At 61.7% G+C, this 17,399-nt stretch overlaps 2 protein-coding genes across 4 annotated transcripts in view; one reads left to right on the top strand and one right to left on the bottom strand.

Annotated features, from left to right (window-relative positions):
• Positions 1-5,184, bottom strand: part of DPEP1 (dipeptidase 1) — an 18,421-nt gene extending 13,237 nt beyond the window's left edge. The window contains exon 1 of the mRNA XM_044987687.1: positions 4,874-5,184. Within this exon, the coding sequence (XP_044843622.1) occupies positions 4,874-4,986 (113 nt within the window). The 5' untranslated portion in view covers positions 4,987-5,184. The remainder of the gene's footprint in view (positions 1-4,873) is intronic.
• LOC123349537 (sulfotransferase 2B1-like) overlaps positions 1-17,399 on the top strand; it is a 22,349-nt gene extending 4,950 nt beyond the window's left edge. Inside the window, exons 1-6 of one of the 3 annotated variants that reach the window (XM_044987689.1) lie at positions 10,712-11,516; positions 12,680-12,888; positions 13,515-13,641; positions 14,309-14,403; positions 14,926-15,106; positions 15,722-17,399. In XM_044987689.1, the coding sequence (XP_044843624.1) occupies positions 11,378-11,516; positions 12,680-12,888; positions 13,515-13,641; positions 14,309-14,403; positions 14,926-15,106; positions 15,722-15,837 (867 nt within the window). In that variant the 5' untranslated portion in view covers positions 10,712-11,377 and the 3' untranslated portion in view covers positions 15,838-17,399. The other 2 variants (XM_044987691.1, XM_044987688.1) reach the window with 2 other exon arrangements.

The raw sequence follows: 17,399 nt of genomic DNA, 5'->3' as shown, positions 1-17,399 counted from the left end.
AGTTAGTGTAGGTGGGCCTGAATTCCTCCCCATCCAGTACAGAGGGTTGGATGCTGTCCTCCTTCAGGAGTTCTCCTGGGGGTTGTGTCCAGGTAGTGGTTCCTCCTGTGCAGAGGGTTGCCAACCCTCCCAGATTGACTGGGAGTCTACTGGAACTGGCATCGAGCTTCTGGTGACTACTGAAAGCAATCCGGGAGATTTTAATAGGCCGCTAAAAGTCCGGTTGGTGGCGCAGGGGGCTAAGGCAGGCTCCCTACCTGCCTTGGCTCAGTGTGGTTCCCAGAAGGGACTGGCATCTCCAGCTCCCAGGCGGAGGTGTGGCCAGGGGGGTCTCCACACGCTGCCCCCGCCCCAAGTGCCGACTCCTCAGCTCCCATTGGCTGGGAACCATGGCCAATGGGAGCTGCAGGGCGGCACCTGCGGGCATGGGCAGCGTGCAGAGCCACCTGGCTGTGCCTCCACTTGGGAGCCGGACATGCCGGTCGCTTCCGGGGAGCCGCCCAAGGTAAGTGCCCCCCAGCCTTCACCCCCTCCCATGCCCCAACTCCTGCCCCAGCCTTGAGCCCCCTCCTGCACCCAATCTCCCCCCTGCACCGCAACGCCTTGATCCAAGCCCAGAGCCCCTTCCTGCAGCCCAAACCCCGCATCTCCAGCCCCATCCCAGAGCCTGCACCCCAAGCCAGAGCCCTCACAACCCTCCCGCACCCCAACCCCCTGCCCCATCCTGGCGAAAGCGATGGAGGGCGGGGGGATGGAGTGAGCAGGCGCAGGGCCTTTGAGAAGGGGTGGGGCGAGGGGGGGCTCAGGAAGGGGCAGGGCAGGGGTGTTTGTGCACAAGGCCCCTAGAGATTTTCTCATGGTGCTTTGCTAGCCAGGCTGAAACTCCCTGAAGGACTGTGGCTGCGGCTGACTGACTGTAACTCCCGGCCTGTTCGATCTCTGTAGTAACATTTGACTCTCATTGGGCTGTTTGGGGGCTTTCTCTGGCTGTCTTTCCCTCCCTGGCAGGAGGTTTCTAGATGAGGCACAGGCCTGCTGGTTCTTTTTCCTCTCGCACTGGACGGCTCGGCACGTGGATTCACTGAGGTCACACGTGTTCCCTCCAGTTCCATTTCTGTGAACAAAAAGCGTTGGGAAGGTGACGTAGCCGGCGCACATCCTCCCCTGCTGGCTGTTTCCCTCCGCGGGGTGAAGCATTTCCTGGAGGATGTCGTGTGACTGGCTGGCTGCCGGGTGACGCGGGTGCTGGGGGAGTTTGCTGCTGTTGCGCGGCAGTTGGTTGGGGCTGCGTTTGTACACTGGGGTGATGGCTCCGTCGTTGCCTGGCCCTGCGGCATGTGCCCGCATCCCAGCTGCCAGGAGCTAGGCTAGTGCTCCCCAGCGGCCCCTGGCACCCCCTTCACCCTCTCAGGCTTTCCCACCATGCACTTCCTTAGGGCTGCCAGTTTCGGCTGGGCGTACGCCTGGAGGGTTCATCACATGACATAAGCTTTAATTAAAGATTAACCGTTAATTCCTGGAGATGCCAGGAGATCCTGGAGCGTTGGCGACCTGATGTTCCTTTGGCCGCTGCCTAATCCCCAGCCGAAGGTGGCAGGGATGACACCGGCTGTTACCCAGCCTGCGTTCCAGAGCCGCCCGCCGGGGTAGTAGCAGGGGCTGTATGCTAGTGACAGAGGCCTGGCCCCGGACTGCTCTGCAATGGGTCACGGGGCTGCGTGAGCCAGAGCAGGAAACGAAGCCCCAGGAGAGCCCCTCGCTGGCTTTGCTGCAGGGGCTCCTGGGAGCAGCTGACCCCAGGGAAATGGATTGGGGACCTCCTAGCTCTGTGCTCAACGGTGCTGAATTAACTCTCTCACTGCCAGAGGACAGGCGGATACAGGCAGGGCTGTGTATCGCTCCGTGGAGGGAGGGCAGTGCCTGGCCTGGGAGCACATGTGGCCCTGGCACAGGGGTGTTGTACAGCAGCCAGGAGGTAGCTGTGATGGTCTCAGATGTGTATGCAGAGACCCCTACCCCTGCCCCTGCTCAGCGTGCGAGAGAGCCCAGGCGAATGCCAGCACTTGGCCAAGCCACCATTCGGCCCTGACAGCAGCCAGAGGTGCCCAGATGTTCCTGTGTTACCGCCGGAAACTCCACCCAAGCCAGTCTCCCTGCGTCCCGCTGGAGCCAGAGGGGAATTGCCCAGCGAGCCCACGATGAGCTGAGAGGCTGGAGGAGTTTTTCTTTCCTGGAGTTTTGAGTGTTTCTCTTTCCTGGGTAAGAAACTAATCACAAGAAGGAAGGCAGAGGGATTCCGAGAGCCGATGGAAAACCCCGCAGGGAACTCCGCAGACCAGGGCTCCAGCACTGCTGGCAGCACCGACCTGCTCCAAGGCTTGGGGAGCCATGGGCAGGTGCCCAGGAGCTGCGTGGCACAGCGGGGTGGTTGGCAGCGGGCTCCTGCTCGGAGAGAGGCAGCTGCCGTTTGCCGTGGTGCTCTCCTGGGGGTGGGGGTGGGGTTAGTTACTGAACTGGCTGCCTGTGAGTTTCCTCTCCTCTGGCCCTGCCCCGGCACCCCGACTAGCTGCATTTGAGGCCAGCTTTGTACGTGGGCTCAGACACAGCTCATCCGCTCCCCGGGCCAGCGCAGGATTGCGCCCATGGTGGGGTTTCAGGGGTGGTCTCTCTTCACCTCAAACTGGCTCCTGTCCGGCCCCTGAGAACTGCCCTGGCTGCACGACGTCAGCTTGCTGGCGGTTGCGTCTCCCACTGCCGTCATTTAAGGAAGTGTCACGCAGCCGGGGGAAGCAAGGTGTGTGCCGCGACGGCGGGGGCTTCTTCCCCTTTCAGTCTGCAGGCGGCTCCCCTCCCACGTCACTCAGCACCAGACGGCCCTCGGGGGTTATTTCTGTCTCTGGTCACTGCGCGTCGGCCTGGGGGCTCACCCGGGATGATGTCTCCCTCTGTGCTGTGCCAGTGGGGCTGGGGCCCGGGAAAGAGGAGGGGTTCCTCTGGCTCTGTCAAGCACCAGCCTGTGGGGTCTCAGCCTGGGGGGACCCTCCTCCCTTTCTGTATAGCCGGGGGGGTCCTACCCCTTCTTTCTGGTGTAACCTGGGGACAGGGTGTGGAAGGGCTGAGGGCCCCTGCTCAGGCTCCTCAGGGAGTGGGGGGCCCAGGGCGACGCTGCCCAATTTGCAGCCCTCAGCCTCTCTGAATGGGGTGAAGAGCCCAAGGGAAGGGGCTGACGAGGGGCTCACCCTGCAGTCCAGCCCCCCAGGGCCCGCCGGGACCGTGCCTGGCTCCTCACCGCTGCAGGCTTAGGTCAGTCTCCCATGGATATGGGGCAACGCCAGCCCTGCGAGCAGGACCAGCTCCACTGGACCGACACGCGGTTTGGGGCACCTGCTGGGGGCTATGCTGGAGGGGCCCAAGGCAGGCCTGGGGGGCAGTGACCAAGCTGGGGACAGGAGCCCAGTAACGGAGCAGCAAGGGGAGGGGCGGCACCGGTCACTGGCAGAGTGACATGGGTGGAAGAGCCCCCTACCTCCGTGACTCCCCCTGGCTATGCAGGCCTCTTGCCTGCTCTGAATCTCTGGCAAGCCCAGAGCCCGAGTCTGTACCAGTAACAGTCCCCGTCCCGGCGCCCTGTGGCGGCTCTGGCCTTTGCCTCTAGCGCCGCTCGCAGATCAGCATCACACTTACCCCTCCTACCCCCAAAGCCAGTAACCGCAGCAGCCCCCTCCCCCCCAGGCCGCACACCCGCCTGCCCGGCCAGGCCAGACCCTGCACTTCGTCCCCCTCTGGGCTCTGGCTTGCTGTCTGCAGCAGCTCCAGGGACCCGGGCTTTCCTTAGTGCCAACGAGGCCGAGGGAAATACAGAAACACCGCTGGGTAGCGGTGACCTCCTGGCGCGCACTGGGGACAGCAGCTCCTCTGGGGCAGGCCCAGCCGAGAGTGGGAAGCCCCGGTGGGTCCCTGTAGCCAAACCCTGCCTGCTAGAAAAATGACTCAGTGCTGGGGTTTCTCCTCCTGGTCCGACACAGCCCCCCAGCTTTGTGCCTGTCACACAACGGAACGGACGTGGTCCTTGGACCGACGCTCCCACCTGCCTCGGGGTCGCTCTGAGGTGCTCCCTGCCTGACCTCACAGGGTTCTCCCCCGGCTGGGAGCAGCCATGTTCCCCTGGCTGCGATGTGCCAGCAGGGCTGGGTTTCCCCTTTGTGTTTTGCAGTGAACTGATGGTGTAATGTAACATGGCCTGGCCCTGATAACCCACCACATGCAAATCCACCCCGCCCTCCCATTCCCCTGGGGCATGCCAGAAACCCCAGCGTTTCCCGTGGGGCACACTGAGCAGGTCCCTGCGGAGTTCTGAGCCGGGGGCTTCCCCAGGACTGGGCCGTGCTGGGAATGGAGCCACGCAGGGCTTTCATCGCTGGGGGTTTCTCAGGGAACTGAGAATCCTTGAGTGGGTAAGAAACTTTCCTGCTGGATAAAGCTGGTGCACCCTGGCTTCCCCTGAGCCAGGAGCTGCGCAGAGGGGACAACTCTACCCCTTGGCAAGGAAAAGCTCCTGGAAAGGCCAACCGCTCCCTCAGCAGCCGCGTGGTGCCAGGGTGGCAGGCAAGCTACCCCTGCCATGGAGAGCCTCTTGCGCCCAGTGGGGACTCACTCCTGAGCCTGCATTTCCACTGCCTGAGTTTGGGAGCTGCTGTGCGCTCAGACTGGCCTGGCCTCGCGCCACGCAGTGCTGAGAATATATCCCCTGTCCAGCCCCAGGGTAAAACCTATCGCCCCCCTCCCTCTCTTGCAGAGCTCAGGCTTGTTCCCGTCGGGGGGAGTTTCCCAACTTGCTGAGAGGAGGCAGGGAGCAGCAGGGGCTGGTACTTACCCGTCTATCAGAGGAGTCTTGGTCATGATTCTCTCTGCCGCCCCCCTGTAACGCTCCGCTGAGCAGAATGGGAAAATGGATACAAGCAAGTAGCTGCACAGCATTGGCTTCATGGTGGCCAGACAGCCCAGCCTTGGCTTCTGATTCCTCCACCTCCAACCCTGCGCCAGAGGGGTCCCTCCGGCTGGGCACAGAGACTTCTCTGCGTAAATGAGACTGTCTAGTCCAAGACCAAGATCTCAGAGATGTTCCTTTGATTGGGAGGTCATGTTCCTTGGAACCTGGCTTAGTCAATAAGTAACCATGCTGGATCATAAAGCAATCCGGAGCCATCTCTAGCCGGCTGCACCTTAGCCTTGCCATACATGATCTCTTCACGAAAGCGCCCTGTACAAAGCATTCAGGGCACACATGGGGCAACCCCCACACATGGTCTCGAAGCTCGGAGCCCACCCCGCTCAGAAACGTCATGCGCAAGCAGCGGCTTCAGGCGCCGTCCTGCAAAGGCCACGTCTACACTTGGAGCTGGGGAGGTGACACGTGTGCTAGCTCTCGGTGAAGTAGGGCACCAGAAGCAGCACAGGCGGTGTTGAGTGTTAGCACGGGCCAGCTGCCTCGAGTCCATGCCTATGGGGTTCAGGCAGGTTGGTGCTCCTGGTGGCTAGCCCGTGCTGTGCTGCCACAGCTGCTGTCTGTTTAGAATGTCCCCATCCATGGTGGTGTTAGGCGTGTAGCTGCTCGGGTGCGGGGCGGAGAGCGAGCCGCATTCCATCTGCTAGGCCTGATTAGCTCGGTCCAAGAGAGGCAAGTCTGAGGACACGAGGGGCTGGGCAGGCGACTGGAAGTGGGAGATGCCTCCACAATCCCTCATTTGCAAGGCATCTAGAAGAGCTGAGTGCAGCCGGGCTGCAGACCTCACTGTGTGCGGCCAGGCCAGGCCAGGCAGCTGTCACTTGTCAGAGACTCTCTCCTTCCTGGAGCAGCAGCTGGGGAGGGAAGAAGCCTTTGAAAGAGGAGAATGTTGTGGTGAAACCATGAAAAATCAGCTGGGGCAGGGCCTGCCACTGCTTTCAAGGGTCCCTTTAATTCCACACATTTCAGGCCCAGCTGCCGTTTGCCGTGTCAGTCCCAGGACATTAGTGAGACAAGGGAATCACTTTTATTGGACCAACTTCTATTGGTGAGAGAGACCAGCTTCCGAGCTTCACAGAGCTCCTCTTCAGCCCAACCTGGTCAGTCTCCTTCCAGCGGAGACCAGGGCCCTCAAGTTCCCTCCGTGACCCCTGTGTCGAGGGGACCTTGGCTAGGGAGAGGGGAGGGCTTCCCCTTAGAGTAAGTGTGAGACAGAGTCGGTATTCCAGACCGGCCCGGGGCGTAGGCAGGGATTGCAAACCAGCAGAGCCCATGTACTAATGGCCGCACTGTCTGGGCTCCCTCGCTAATGATCGAAAGCCCCCCGGGGTTTGCACAAACTTGGCAGGTTCGTTTGCTTTCAGGTTTACACAGAGAGCATTCCCTTCTGGGCCTGGTGCCACGTTCCATTCAGGTTGTACCCCTGCTGGGGTATCTAGCGGGGCGCATACGCCCATCCTCAGCTGATGGCACCTTTCCTGATCTCCAAGCTGGATTGTCGGCTGTGTCAGCTGGTGGGGAGTGTGTGGAAGACACAGGTCTAAAGTGCAACGTGTTTCTAGAGGAGATGCCAAAGTGATGAGCGCAGTGCAAATAACCAGACAGCGAAATGCACAGGCGTCAACGAGAAAACGAAAGCTGCCCTCTCTGCTCTGGATTTTCTCCTCCGCGGAGGCCGCTCCCAGCTGGAATACTTGCCACATGGTCACAACAGCAACCCGCTGAATCCGAATTAAAATGGTGTGGCAGAGAAGGGGTTAGCCACAGACAATAGCAGGGAAGTGGAGGAGCACCAGGGAGAAAAGTATCTGTGGCTGGGGCCTGACAGGGGAGTCTCTGGCATAGCTTTGCACAAAGCTCTGACTTTGTTGCCTTGGGCCCTGCTCGGCCTGGCATGCCCTGCAAGGCCCTGCCTGCCACGCCGCTGAGCCCGGGAATGTGGGGCCCCAGGGTTTGAATCCCAGAGTCAATCAATGTTTTAAACAGCTAGCGCTCGCTGTGTGGCCCTAGATCTGTGGCCGACGCTCCATGCAGGGGCGGCTCTAGGAATTTTGCCGCCCCAAGCACGGCAGGCAGGCTGCCTTCCGCGGCTTGCCTGCGGACGGTCCGCGTGCCTGCGGGAGGTCCGCCGAAGCCGTGGGACCAGCGGACCCTCCGCAGGCAAGCCGCCGAGGGCAGCCTGCCTGCCGCCCTTGCGGCGCCGGCAGAGCGCCCCCCGTGGCTTGCTGCCCCAAGCACGCGCTTGGCGTGCTGGGGCCTGGAGCCGCCCCTGGCTCCATCCGCTTGCTCTTTGGGCAAGGCCAGTGCTGTGCGGGATGTGTGAGGGGGCACATTGGCACTCGTTGGTTACCAGCCACTTCTGCTTTCTAGCCTGGCACTGGGAAGTGTCTGATACAAAGAAGCTGTTCCAGCCGCTTGTCCCAGTTCTGGGCAAGTGCCCCTGTGCTTCCCCTCCATGGCCCAGGCTTCCGGCTCCCCTGGCCGACACCTCTCTGGGGTGGAGACCTGTGCCTCCCTTGGGAGCTGGGTATTTCCAGGCCGCCAGCTCCCTGCCTTTCCTGTGCTCTTCCCAGCACAGACAGGCTGTCCTAGGACACCTGCTAGCTTTCTCTTCAGAGCCGCCTCACATTGCTACAGGTACATGGTACTGCCCAGCACCTCCTAGGCAAGCTGGCTTTGTTCTTCAGGTATAAAACGTTACAGAGAAAACATTCAAACCAGCAAGAGACCCATGTGTCACGGAGTGTGGGGGAGTCAGGGCCCTGCACCCCCGGCTTCCTGCGATTCACCGTGACTCTCAGCCAGCCAGTAAAACAGAGGTTTATTTAGACGACAGGAACACAGTCCAAAACAGGTTTTGCCGGTACAGACAACAGGACCCCCTCAGTTAGGTCCATCTTGGGGGGAGTTGGGGCAGGGAGGCCAGAGGCCATCTGGGCTCCCATCCATTTTCCCAGCCAGCTCCAAACTGAAACTCCCTCCAGCCGGCTCACTCAGCCTCTCCTCTGGCTCCTTCTCCAGCCTTCGTCCAGTTTCCCGGGCAGAGGTGTTACCTGGCCTCCAACCCCGTCCTGGTTCTCATGTTACGTGCTCACGTATCCTCCCTCAAGGAAAGTCTCCCATCCCCAATGCAGACAGTCCCAGCAAAACTCCCCTGCAGCCTTCCCAGGCCAACACTCCCCACTCAGCATTCACAGAACACATTAAGAACATTCTCACTTCGTCACACCATGCTAATAACCCTCCCAGGGATCACCCTGACTCTGCCATGGGCTCATCTGCCAGGAGCCGTCCTCAATGTGCCTCCCACAGACTTTCCTTGTGGTTACAAGTTCATCACAGCATCGGCTGAGAACTAGCACCCAGTTGTATGGGGCCCCATCGGCCCAATCCTGCCAACACTACCCTAAGGATTGGGACCCTCGCTGGACATGGGGTCCTGGCTGTTTGCTAGGTCAGAACTGAAAGCCCCGAGCCTGTTTAAAACCAGGCTATTTATCCCCAAACCCTTCCTTTGAGTGTTGGTCCCTGGAGGATCCAGTCTGAGCAGCACATGCGCATCTCCCCAGGGGCGGCTGCAAAGGGCTGCTAAAGAAGGCATTAAGTTAGCCCCCATTCCTCCTAGAGCAGGTCCGTGCAATGCTGCAATGGCACACACAACTGCATGGCTAATCCAATGGACCCCAAAGGCCTTAACCCCAATTCAATAAGGTTTAACTTAATCCAATAACATTTATCTTAATCCCATTAGGCTTTGTTCAGGCTATTGCTGGCCTGTCACCATTTGCCCCCACCAACGGGAGCCCCAGCTAGCAGCTAGAGCCGGAGCGGTGGGCTCCCAGCACTGATTGAATCCAACCGGCAGGGACACCAGGGCTGGGTCTGTGTGTGGGGGGGCGGGGGGCGGGGGGGGGGAGGTTGCCAAGTGGTCTGGCCAACGCCCGTTCTGGAGCTGCAGGGCGGGTGTGGAGATTCGCTGGGTTACAGTCAGTGCAGGGCTTGCCAGCTGGCTGGGCCGGAGGGCAGTTGGATGGCGACGCTTTGGTCTGTGCCACACACGGTGCAGCTACCTGTGTGTTCCCGCGAAGGGCCCCAGCACCGTGCTCGATGGAAATCCATTTCTCCGGGCTGGCGCCTGGCGCTCTGCGAGCGAGGCCAGGGCAGACGCGGTGGGGCCTGCTGTGGTGTGTGGAGATGCCACCAGCACGCAGGATGTCAATTTACCACCCTCCGCACAGGAGCGTCTTCAGGTACTTGGCTCCCTCCTGGGTCCCCTGGGTGCTGGGCAGGCTGCAAAGCCGTAGGCAGCTGTGTGCTCCTGCCAGGCTCTCAGTGCTCAGCCAGCACTTTCCCGTGCTGGTCCCAGACAGGGGCTGCCGTCCCACTGGCTTCATTCTAGACCCTTTCCATCCTGCCCGACTCCCTCTCTAGCCACGGGCTCTCGCTCCCGGCACCCAGTCTCAGCGTGGCCAGTGGCTGCTGCAGCTGCTACTCCTCAGCACCCTCCAGGCTGGCAGACCCATCGGGCTGTTCGGGAGAGTCCCAGCCCTCGCCCCATGGCACCACTGGCCAATGAGCAGAGCAGCGCAGGGGCGGGAGGTTGTTGAGGGCAGCGTGGCAGTCACTGGTGCCCCGTTCAGGAGGGAGCCGAAGGTCCCGTTGCTTTGGGTGGTGTCAGCAGCTCTCAGATCTTTGAGGTGGCTCCGCTGTCTCCTGGCCTGGTGCCCCGAGAGCATCTCAAGCGCACAGGCTGTGACCTTGGGGCCATCGTAAATCGCTGTTATCGCTGCTGTAAATGGTAAACACTGTTCCCAGCAGTGGGGGGGTGAGGGAGCCACCTTCGACAGGGCCTATGGCACAAATGGCAGCCTGCCTTGCAAAGGGGACCAGCTGGGGCCCGGCTAAGGGCCAGTGAGGGGGCTGTTGTGGGGGGTGCGGTTTGGGGCAGTGGTTGGCTGCTGGGGGAACGTGATGCGGCAGTATCGGGCCTGGCCGTGTGGCTTGCAGAGCCGAGCCAGGGCAGGGATGATGGCTGGGGGAAGCCAAGGCTGACACGTCACTTCGTTCCCCACCCTGGTCTGGGCTGGGATTTGCTGAAGGCCCCGAGTGCTTCCCAGGCTGTGCTGTGGACAGCATGTTTCCCGCACTGCTCCACGTTCCCTTCCCTGGGGATGGGCGCTGACCCTGGGAGACGAGCGCACCCAGCCCTCGCCCTGCCCAGGCTGGGCTCAGGCCTCCGGAGCAGGCGCACTGGGTCTGCTCAGACCTGGAACCACCCTTGGCCTTGGGGGCGGACGGTGCCTGGTCTGCTGGCAGTTTGTGAAATTAAACCAGACACATACCTTGAATGCTAACAGTGGTGAATGTGCTCCCTCAGCCAGTGCCATGGGGGTGGGCTCCAGGCCTCCGGCACTTCCCCCGCCGCTCTGGGGAGTGGGCTCCGGCACCTCCCCCGCCGCTCTGGGGAGTGGGCTCCGGCACTTCCCCCGCCGCTCTGGGGAGTGGGCTCCGGCACTATAAGCCTCTGTGTGTAAATCACCAGCCAGGAGAGAGACATCAGTGTAAAGTGCTGACCTCCAGCAGATGGTGTTCTGTCCTGCCTCGCAAGGGAGGCCATGGACACCAGACGAACTATTGTGGAACATCAAAGAGGACAAAAGACTTTGCTGATTGCTCTTCCCCCACAGCCCCCATGAAGCTGTCTTGCAAGTGAATTCCTCCCAACAGCGGAGTTTGCAGCTCCAAGCAGGGTGAGAAGGGATCGGAAGAAGGATCTGTGTCTTTATGCTGCCTGCACTGTGAGAGGCAAAGATCACCAAGTGTAAGGGAAGCTGCCCAGTGGCTGGCCGGGGTTAGCCCTGGAGAACATACCGAGCTTGCTGAGCATACAAGCTTCTGTTACCTTCTGAAATTTACAACTGGAACTCATTTGTGTGTGTGTCTTGCTGCTTTGGCCTTGTCAATACCTGTCTTGTTTCCTTGTCCTACATAATAAATCTTGAGAGGGGTTATTCTAGGACTGGCTACAAGCATTGCCTCTCACCGAGCTGGGGTTATTGAGGACGGGAGAGCATCTCTCACTGACACAGCTCCTGCCTCTCGCCGAGCTGGGGTTATTGAGGACGGGAGAGCGTCTCCCATCGGCATAGAGCAGCTTCACTAGAAGTGCTGCAGCGGCGCGGTGCAAGTTTCTAGTGTGGACAAGCCCGGAGTCAAAGCAGAACAGCCAGAGACACTCTGCTCCTGCTCCTGCCCCACCCCCACCCCCGGTAAGAGGAGGGGGAAACCAGAAAGGGAGGGTTCCTCTTTCTCTAGCAGCTATTTAAGCTGCTGGCATCTGGGAGCACTCAGACTCGTCCGCCCACAATCACCATGGACAGGATGGAGGTGACGGAGACCTTCGCTGGCATCTCCTTGCCTGGCCACTTGCACACGGAGGAGTCCCTGCGCTTCGCCAGCAGCTTCCAGTTCCGAGACACGGATGTCGTTATTGTCACCTACCCCAAGTCTGGTAAGAGCCGGAGTCTCGCTGACCTGCTGCCTGCGGCGAGGAGCAGGGCCCCCTGCTCCTAGGAGGCTGGCTGAGCGGCACTGGCCCCCAGACGGGCAGGGCAGGGACTGGATCGCCGTCCGTGTCACCCTGTCATTAGCATTGAACTGGCCCCCGGACAGCGCGGCACTGGGGGGCTGCGGAGAGGGTTTGCTCAGGCTGGCCCCTGGCCCCGCTGGTCAACGTGGCAGAGCCTCTGGGAAGAGGGCTCTGACTGCAGCTGCATGTTCCCTCTGGCCCCCAGCCCGACGCCGCTGGCTTGGAAACAAGCTCTCTGCGGCCAGCTGGGTGGGCTGCAGGCTCTGCTCCCCACAGGTTTATCAGCATCTGGCCGAGCCAGGAGCTGTCAGGGAGCGCCCAGGTCACAGGACCCCTGCTACTGGCTGCACTGCTGACTCCTGCATGTGAGCAGCAGGGCTGGCAAAATTCCCCTCACCCCCGCCTGGCCCCAGGGAGCCCCCCCAGCCCCAGCTCAGCTGCATTCCCATCCTAACAGCCCCCAGTGCCAGCTGTGTCCAGCCCAGTGCAAACGCCTCAGGCCCGGGGGCCCATTGCAGGGGGAGGGTGTCTACCACCCCCCTGCAAGGCTGGGAGGTCCACAGCAATGAGGAGCTTGGGCCCCCCCACCCCGGCTCTGTGCAGGGGGGCTCCCAGCAAGCACTGGCGGTGGGGTGGGCTCCAGACTGTTGCAACGACTCCCCAGTCAGAGCCAAGTGCAGACGTCCCGCTCCAGCAAAGGTCCTCCCCAGCACTCCGCTGATGCCAGCCCCCCGCTTCTGACTAAACACTCAGGGCTCTGGGCCGAGGCCCGGCAGATGTCAATAATCCCAGCTGTGTTATGACTGTGCCGTGTCTGCCCCTTGGCGCGCTCCACTTCTTCGGAATTCTCTGTTGTGCAAGAGGCTCTTGGAGCACGCAGCCCCTCCTCGTCCTCCCCCGCTCTGGAGGGGGAATGCAGCAGGGGCTGGGGGCTGCTAGGAGGAATATGCTGGGAATGTCGGTGCTGGGGGGCGGGCGGGCGGGCTCCAGGCAGGCCCACTGCCAGAGGTTATCACTCCGGCTCCGGCTCTGGGGCAGGGGAGGAGCCCCGGGGAAGCTCACAGCCCCCTGCCTTTCTTCTCTAGGCACCACCTGGATGCAGGAGATCCTGACCCTGATCCACAGCAAGGGGGACCTGGAGCCAGCCAGGACCATCCCGAACTGGGCCAGAGCCCCCTGGCTGGAGCACACGTACTTCAAGGACATGCTGCAAGAGACCAGCGGGCCCCGCCTCATCACCACGCACCTCCCCTGCCAGGTCCTGGCCCCCGCGCTGAGGAAATCCAGGGCCAGAGTGAGTGTTCGGGATACAAGCTCCTCACCCTGCTCTGCTGGGGCTTGTATCTCCAGCGTGGGGCCGAGCGCTCTGCCCATGCGCCCAGCGCCTGCCCAGCCGTGGGGCTAGACGGAGACGACGCGAATGGCTGCCAGAGCTTGCCTGGACCCCCCATGGCTGCTTTCCCTCAGTTCGGTCTGAGCCCCAAGGGGATTGCACTAGATTAGCTTGGTCTGCCCTGGCTGAGTGAGCTGTGTGGCTGACAGGGGCTTCCCCCAAGCCAGGGGCTTGCCCTGGGGCTTTCTGTGCACTCAGGTAATTTGGAAATGAGGAAGCACCCTACTGCCATGCGTAGGGCCCATGGGGTGGTGGACCCGGGGGAGTGGGGGCTGCATGCTGAGCCCCTGGGGTGGTGTAAGGAGCCTCCCTGCTCCAAAGGCTTTGCTGTTGGGTCCCACCACCTTGTTCAGGACACAATCCTGGAGTGTCTTGGGAATGGGGCATGGAAAGGGGGGTGAATCCTGACGGCTCAGAGCAGCTGGAAGGAACCACCCCACTAGGGGCAGGGCAGGGCACGTGGCCATTGCTCCTCCTGTCTGCGTGTCTGTCTGACGCCGATGTCCTTTGTCTGCTCCTGATCCCAGGTGATCTACATGGCCCGGAACCCCAAGGACGTCGCCGTTTCCTTCTATCACTTCCACAAGATGGCCAAGTTCCTGCCAGACCCGGGCTCCTTTGAGGACTTCCTCGTCCGCTTCCTGGATGGCACAGGTGAGTGGGCATCCCCTGCCCTTCTCCATCACCAACCCCAGAGAGCTCCGGGCACTTTGCAAACACGCTCTAGGCTTTGCCGCCTCTCGCCAGTGCCACCTCCCCCATTTACAGCTGGGGAAACCGAGTCAGGGGAAGGGCGTGACTCACCCAAGCTCTAATGGGGGGTGGGGAGCTGGCTGGGCTTAGAGCGTAGGAGGCCTGGCTCTGTGGCCCCTGCGCTCAGCCCTGCCCTGACCACACAAAGGGGGACTGGGGGGTTGGCTCAGAGGCTCAGGCAATCTGCAGGAGCCTGAGAATTAGCTGCAGCCCAGTCACAGGCAGTGGAGAGCCCAGGACAGCCAGCTTTCTGCTGCCCCAAAGGCAGGCTTCTGTCCCCTACGCTCAGCCAGGGCTGTGGCTGCCCCCAGGCACACTCCTGGGCCTTTGCCTGAGCCTAGCAGCACCCCAGGAAGTGCTCTGGGGAGGGGCTATGGCGCAGCTGAGCCAGAGGGGGTGAGGGCCAGATCCAGGCTGTCAGAACCAAGGGTACTCTCAGCGTGGGGTTGGAGGAGGGCCCCGTGGGGCCCAATGCTGGCTCTGGGGTGCGTGAGCAGGAGCTTTCCCAGGGCCGTTTGCACCACGGCCAGAGCTGCCTCTCAATCCTGACCCTCTCTGCTCCCCGCAGTGCAGTACGGCTCCTGGTTCGACCACATCAAGGGCTGGCTCAGCCAGCGGGCCCAGCTGGATCTCTTCTACATCACCTACGAGGACCTGCACCAGGTGAGTTAGCCACGGGCATGCTGGGTCACAGCCACTGACGGCTGCTGGGTGGCAGCCGAATGGCCCGGTGGAAGGAGCGGCTCCCTCGGGGTGTGCTTTGGGGCTGAGCTCTGTCTGGGCTCTGGGAGGCCACGGGTGGCCTTGGCATGTGGGACAGCAACTGCCGCCAACTCCCACGTGGCTCCACATCTGCTGCGGGTCCCACAAGGCCCAGCAGCCTCTGCTTTGCCCTGCCATGGCCTGTGGCATCCCAGCCGTACAGGAATCCCCGGCTGGTCAGGGGTGCTGCCCCCTCTCCCGGCAATGGGCGTGTGCCCAGCACAGCACCAGGCAGATGGGCACCTGTGGGGCAAAGGCAACGGCACATGAACCTCCCCTGCCTGTGACCTGGCCCCACTCACACGACACCTCCTGGCTGAGCCGGAGCCCCCAGAGCAGGGGTCCAGCCCCCCAGTCGCTGGCTGCTCACCCGACCTGCCCTGGGGGCGCCCCTCACTAACTGCTGGTCGCTGCGGCTCGCAGGAGCTGGGGCGCTCGGTCGAGCGGCTGGCTGATTGGCTGGGCTGCCCGCTGCAGCCGGAGGAGAGCAGAACAATCCAGCAGCACTGCAGCTTCTCCTCCATGCGCGAGAATACGATGGTGAACTACACGCTCATCCCCTGCGAGATCATGGACCACAGCCGGGGCAGGTTCATGCGGAAAGGTACGGGGGGGGGTGCGTTTCCCACGGGGGAGTGATGGCAGCAAAGGGCCTTGGCTCATCCCCTGGCCTCTCTGCCTCCGCCCCTGCATGCTACCCCGGGTGCTCTGCTGACCGTTGGAGCCTCCCACCCCTGCGGCAGGATGGAACCAGCTCGCTGCCCTGTGGCTGCCCCGGCTGGGAGCCAAAGACGGGCGTGAGACCCCCCCGCGGGCAGACGGGCTGAGTCAGAAGGCGCCAGGCAAGCCCTGCTCGCTTGTGTGCCCACAACCCTTGCTGCCACGGCAACGGGTAGGAGCTGATGTAACCTAGGCTTGGCTGCAGGAACCTGGTAACTCCTCCCGCCGGGGACTGCTAGCAAACCGCCCAAGCGCGGCTGGCACCAGCCCGGCTCGGGTGGGGAGGGACAGGATGCCGTGCTCCCGGAGGCAGGTGTCCTGCACTCCGAGCCGATCCCCAGTGGGGTGCTGAGGAGCAGAGTGAATCCCAGAGCTGCGTGTCCTCTAGACAGGCTTTTGGCGCCCATCACCATGGTATCTGGGCCCTGCTAGGGAAAGGCTGGCAAGCCTGGCTCTGGCCCAGTACTAGCTTCACTCTGCATCTTCTCCTCCGTTTCAGGGACAGTGGGAGACTGGAGAGACCACTTCACCCCGCTGCAGAACATGCGCTTCCACAAGATCTACCAGGAGGAGATGCAGGACTCCAGTCTGCGCTTCCACTGGCTCATGGACTGATGGGGGGCTGTGCTGGCGAGGGGTGTGGCTAAGCAGGCAGGGCAGGGGCTTTGTCCACGCTTGGGACTCGGGGAACAAAACTCTAAGCTACGTACTTTGTTGGGCAACATGTGCTGGACCCCCACTAGCCAGCCCCAGCCAGTGGAGAAGGCTGTGCCAGTCACAGCCCTAGGGAGGTGATCAAGGCCTCTGGCTTCTCCTGGAGGCACCGGGGGGGGGGGGGGGACACAGAAGATTGGCTGGAACATCATGGGGGGGATGCACTGGTCACAGCCAGGGTCACAAGCCCCCGCCCTGCTGAATGTTACCCTGCACACAGCTACAAGCACCATTCCCCAGCCGTGAGCGCCCGCCGGGCTGCCCATCTCTGCCCCAACCTAGGCTGTGCCACTCCCCCAGAGGGGAGCCAGGGCAGCAGCCTTGCTGGAGGCCCTGATGGGGGACGTTGACTCTGCCCAGTCACTCCCTCCCTCCCTCCTCAGACTTTGCAAAACACCCACTGTGACCAAAAAAGGAAGCACGGGCCCCAGGGTCTGGGGAGGGACACAGCTTTGGCAGCCAGGCTGCAATTCCTGTGAATGAATCACAAGGTTCTCTTGTCTTCAAGCCAAGATAAGCTTCAGAATAACAGGTGACTCTTGCCAGAGTGTTTCAGGATAAGCTGTATTTATATATAGGAAGGCAGCAGATTTCCCTGCAGGCTGGCAGGCCTTGGCAGCCCTTGGCCCAGTGCAAACCAGCCTGCAGGCCCTGCCTAGCCTGCGGGTTTAAGTAGAGGGACCGGATGTCCCAGTTTTATAGGGACTGTCCTGATTTTTAGGTCTTTTCCTTATATAGGCTCCTATTACCCCCACCCCCATTTTTCACACTTGCTGTTGGGTCACCCTAGGTTTAAGACTTGTCTAACACACGGTTGTATATATGGTGACAGTGCTGAGCACACCCAGGGGGTGAGGGTGTCACTAGCGCCATCAGGGCCCGGGCTGGCTTTTGTATTGGAGACTTAAGTATCATTATTGAATGGTTTTGTTTATGGGAAGTGTCTTGTGAATTCTTTGGAGGACCATCAAACTGTCCAAACAGGTATGCCAGCGTCTCCCACTGGGTCGTGGTTGGGAGAGACATGACACAGCGTTCGCATGGGCCAGCAGGCCCTGCTCAGCACACACAGCCTTACCCCCCCCCCCGATACCCAGAACCCCCCTGAACTCCCCCTGCACCACCCCAATGAGCCACCCGCACCTGGAGCCCCACCCTACCTAGCCCCAACCAGCTGCACCTGGAGCCCCACCTCACTGAGCCCCTCTCCTACAGCATCTGGACCCCCACATTGATCCCCACACCAAGACTCCCTGACAAGCTCTATCTCCCCCCACACCCAGACCCCCACCACTGAGCCCAAACCACCTTCACCTGGACCCCCTGCAGAGACCCATTACCATTGCACAAGAGGGTGCCCCCCCAAGCCCCTGTGCATCCAAATCCCCCCTGCACCCAGATCCCCCACTGAGCCACCTGCCCAGTCCAGATTGCCCCACACAGAACCCTCTCAACCCACACCT

This window comes from Mauremys mutica, chromosome 14 (assembly GCF_020497125.1).
Source record: "Mauremys mutica isolate MM-2020 ecotype Southern chromosome 14, ASM2049712v1, whole genome shotgun sequence".
In the NCBI taxonomy this organism is placed as follows: domain Eukaryota; kingdom Metazoa; phylum Chordata; order Testudines; family Geoemydidae; genus Mauremys; species Mauremys mutica.
Note: the sequence above shows the minus strand (reverse complement) of the source record. Positions and strands in the feature narration are given on the sequence as shown.